Source organism: Eublepharis macularius, chromosome 12, assembly GCF_028583425.1.
Source record: "Eublepharis macularius isolate TG4126 chromosome 12, MPM_Emac_v1.0, whole genome shotgun sequence".
Taxonomy (NCBI): Eukaryota; Metazoa; Chordata; class Lepidosauria; order Squamata; family Eublepharidae; genus Eublepharis; species Eublepharis macularius.
In genome coordinates, this window is record NC_072801.1 from 46,493,289 (window position 1) to 46,497,286 (window position 3,998).

Sequence of the window (3,998 nt, forward strand, 5' to 3'; positions counted from 1 at the left end):
TCCTTCTTTCAATAGTGGCCACTGAGATGCCACGGGGAAGCCCACAAGCCAGGTCCACGGACAACATCCTTCCTCTTGCAACAATCAGCATTCTGCCTCTGAACCTCAAGGCTCCATGTAGCTCTCATAGCAAAGAACCCATGGCGACCACAAAAGTGTCGAACATCCTTTTAAATCCATCTAAACCCGTGGCCATCCCCTACACCCCATGGTGAGTTGCACAAGTCAGCTCTTGGTTGTGTGACATAGCAGTGCCCTTGGTCTGTCTTTAAACTACTGCCAACCAGTTTCATAGAGTGACACCAAGTTCTAGTATTATGGGAGAGGGGTGGAGAATTAACATTACAAACAAATAAATGACAGCATACTGAAATTTGGAGAGGACTCAATCAAAAACAAAATACATAGTTAATTGAACGGGTTTTTTAAAAAAAATAGTCCCTACATGTAACAAATGCCCTGACCCGGATGACCCAGGCTAACCCAATCTCATCAGATCTCGAAAGTTAAGCAAGATATGCTATGGAAACCGTTCTACACAGACTTCTTAAGGGGATCAACATTCCTCCCCCATAGCCCCGGGCAGGGATTGGATTCACACCCAGCAAACAAGGCTTAGTGGTAGTTGATCCAACTTGCATATTGAAGAGACGGGGTTCAGTCTCAGGGACCTCTAGTGAAAAGGAACTCAGGATGTGGGTCTTGGGAAAGACCAATCCGTGCTTCAGAGCCTAGAGGGCTGCTGCCAAGCTGAGTAGATAATACTTCGCTAGATTGATTAGTATGCACATGAATAAATGAAGCTACCTTATACTGAATCAGGCAATTGGTTCATGAAGGTCAGAATTGTCTATTCCTACTGACAGCAGCTCTCCAAGGTCTCAGGAAGAGGCCTTTCACATCAACTATGACCTGATCGTTTTATCTGGAGATGCTGGGGATTGAACCTGAGCCCCTTTGCATGCCAAGCAGATGCTCTACCACTGAGCCACAGCCCATGCCTGTATTAGCATATCGCAGCTTCACAAGCTCCCACCATCTCATCCAGTTTCTGCAAACTTGTTCACTTATTGCCTCATGTTTGGCACCCTCTATTCACTGCACAATTGTTCCCTTGGATAGCAACCATCATGATGCAGATTGATAAAGTGCATTGAAAGTGCACTATCCAATGTGTGCGGAATCAGCCGCAGTCTACTATATTCACCGAAATCATTGTATTGATGCAAGATCCACATCATAAATGGGGTGGGCCCAACCAGCTTTTCTACTGGTGAAATACATAGGAGGATCCTCTTTGACCACCCAAAAAAGCTATCCTAGGCGAACATGAAACCTGAAAAAAAGGGGGGGCTATAACAAGGACAGGAATCGGATGAGATTAAGTGAAAAAGCTGGTCGGATTCAACCCATTGTTACAGGGCCATGCTGGGAGCAAGAGAACTTGAAGCACTCATGCAGACATATCCTTAATACTTTAAATGTCAGCAACCCAATTCCAGAAGAATACGAGAGAAACAGCACTGGAACATTGTAGTCTCCAGATTTCTATGAACCATAGAGTTGGCTAGGGCTACCTTACCACCTCTTCAACGGACAAGGATGAAAGACAATTAAGATTGTGCAATAGTTTATGGACAATTCAAAACAAGCTCAGCCTTATCCCGACACCTTTTTTGGAGGGCTTGGAAGAGGCTGGATATACCACAGCAGGCATGTCTTTCCTCTCAGGGAAGGACAGAAACACAGGTAGAACCAACTGGCTATCCATACATCTTGGGTAATAGGATACTTTAGTAGATGAAGAACTCAAAAGTTCTTGTTCAGAATGAAGCAGAATTTGAAGAACACCAAGAAATTATTTTCAGTAACTCAACTGTAACTCATTTCTCCTGTGAGTCAAAGGGACCTTCAGATTCATTCCAGTTCTTCTCCTGGTTCTTCTTCCTGTTCCTCTCTGCCATGACAATAGCAGCGATGACCGTCACCAAGACAGTGACTGTGATGACCAAGACAGTGGCCGTCTCTGCCACACACAACTGGCTGTCCACGGACATCAGTGGTGAGCCAGCTAACTGCCAGGGACTAGAACAGGTGATGTTTACATAGTCATCCACATGGAGGTGTCGCACACTCATGATCTTACCAAAAACCCGTTGGAGATCACAGTCACAGGCCCATCTGTTGCCTGAGAGTTGGATGTGAGTACTGATGGTCTGGATGTTCAGGAAGGTCTTAAATTTCAGATGAATGAGCTGGTTGCCTGTCAATGCCAAAAGATTCATGTTGTGCAATGAGGTAAAAGCCTCAACCTCGATGGAGCTGATGTTGTTGTTGCTAAGCAAAAGGATTTCCAGGTTCTGGAGCATGAAGAAGAAGCCATTGTGGACAATCACAAGCCTGTTAGACTGAAGGTAGAGGTGTCGGAGTCTGGACAGGCCCCGGAATGTTCCTCTCTCAATAGAAGTCACCCAGTTGTGACTCAAATCTAGCTTTTCTAAGTTCTCCAAGTATTGCAGGCTTTCAAAACCCAAAGCTACCAAGGAGTTGTGGGCCAGTTTGAGATCTTTCAAGGAGGTCAAGTCAACTGAGAAGCCACGTGGCAGACGGACAAGGAGGTTGTGGCTGAGATCCATCTTCTCCAAGAAGCCAAGGGACCTGAAAGCTTTTGGGCAGATCTTGGCAATAGAATTGTGGGACAAGAGAAGAATCTTCATAGACCACAAGGCATCAAAGCCACTTCCTTCAAGCCCGCTCAGGTTGTTATTCCTTAGGTCCAGCATCCATGTGTTGTGGGGGATGCCAAGGGGGATGTGGGCCAGTTGCCGGTTGCGGCAGTCCACAAAACTGGAGGATTCATAGCAGAAACACAGCTGAGGGCAAGCTTTGGAAGCACGAGCCACAAGCATCCGCAGAAGGAAGACGATGACAAACAAAGGAGGCATTGCAAGTAGGCCAGCTAGAGAAGTGACTTCTCTGCCCCAGCTGAGAATCCTGCACGCAGACTGGTAGTGAACAGAGATCAGTGGATTCCAGCACTTCTTGTTCAGATCGCTGTCGACTCCCCCAAGGTTAGGAGAAGAGAGTCGGATTTCTTCAGAGGAATCCAAAACAAAGAGTCCTTTGTTGAGTGATTAGCTAAATGCTTCCTTAGACTTAAGCCTTGGAGGACAACAGGCAACTTGAGTGAATAAGAGAGGAAGAAATGGATCAGCCAGGCCTGTAACTGGAGCAGCAGCACTTTCTCCAAGATGTGTCAATCATGCATTATCTTCCGTCTCTGCTTTCAGCTTCAGGCGCTTGGATTTTTGATAGCCAGGCAAAAGAAGAGGCTGGCTTTTTTAGCTGATCTTTGAAGAAAGGCACTTAAAGGAGAGAGAGAGAGAGAAAGCACAGTGAGTGGTGTATTTAGAGTGGAAGGGGCCTGACTATCTCTTGGTTGCTATCCTTAAGTCTGTAATAGCATTAGTTAGGGGTGGGAGATGGAGCAGCAGAAAACACATTTCCCTCCACCCTGCTGGCCATCACATTTCACCCACGCAATTTTCTCTTCTTTAGCCTTTGACCATTGCCATTCCTTTGATCAAAATTGTTCCTTGCATCAAGTAACAGTTTTGCCAGTTAATATGCAGAAAACAGCCGCACGCTAAACTTGAAATGCCTTTTTTATGCAGTTAATGACTTTTAGCGTACTGAAGGAGGCTGTGAAGTTTCTGGGGTGGGTACCTTAGTCAACTCACACACACACACACACAAATGTTGGTGTTTAACCAATTAGGCTGTAACCAGCTTTCATCATCATTAAAGGGGCTAGTGAAAGATTCAAGTATTAGATAAAAACAGTACCCAAGGTAAACCAAAACAAAATGCGCAAAGTGCCCTGTGAACATCCCTTGTACTTAAAAATACCTATTTGCAAATGTTTACCACTCTCAGACACAAACATGGGGGTTGGGTTTCCAACCTCCAGGTGGTGGCTGGAGATCTCCCAGAATTGC

The 3,998-nt window shown here is 45.6% G+C and overlaps 1 protein-coding gene across 1 annotated transcript; it reads right to left on the bottom strand.

Moving 5' to 3' along the window:
- Window positions 1-1,883: 1,883 nt before the first annotated feature.
- On the bottom strand, window positions 1,884-2,945 carry LOC129339105 (slit homolog 1 protein-like). Its single transcript, XM_054993708.1, has one exon. The coding sequence runs from the start codon at window positions 2,943-2,945 to the stop codon at window positions 1,884-1,886; it is 1,062 nt and encodes a 353-aa protein (XP_054849683.1).
- Between the last annotated feature and the right edge of the window lie 1,053 nt (window positions 2,946-3,998).

Bases quoted from the DNA above. Each gene is read 5' to 3' on its own strand.
- LOC129339105 (XM_054993708.1), bottom strand. From the start codon at position 2,945: ATGCCTCCTTTGTTTGTCATCGTCTTCCTTCTGCGGATGCTTGTGGCT.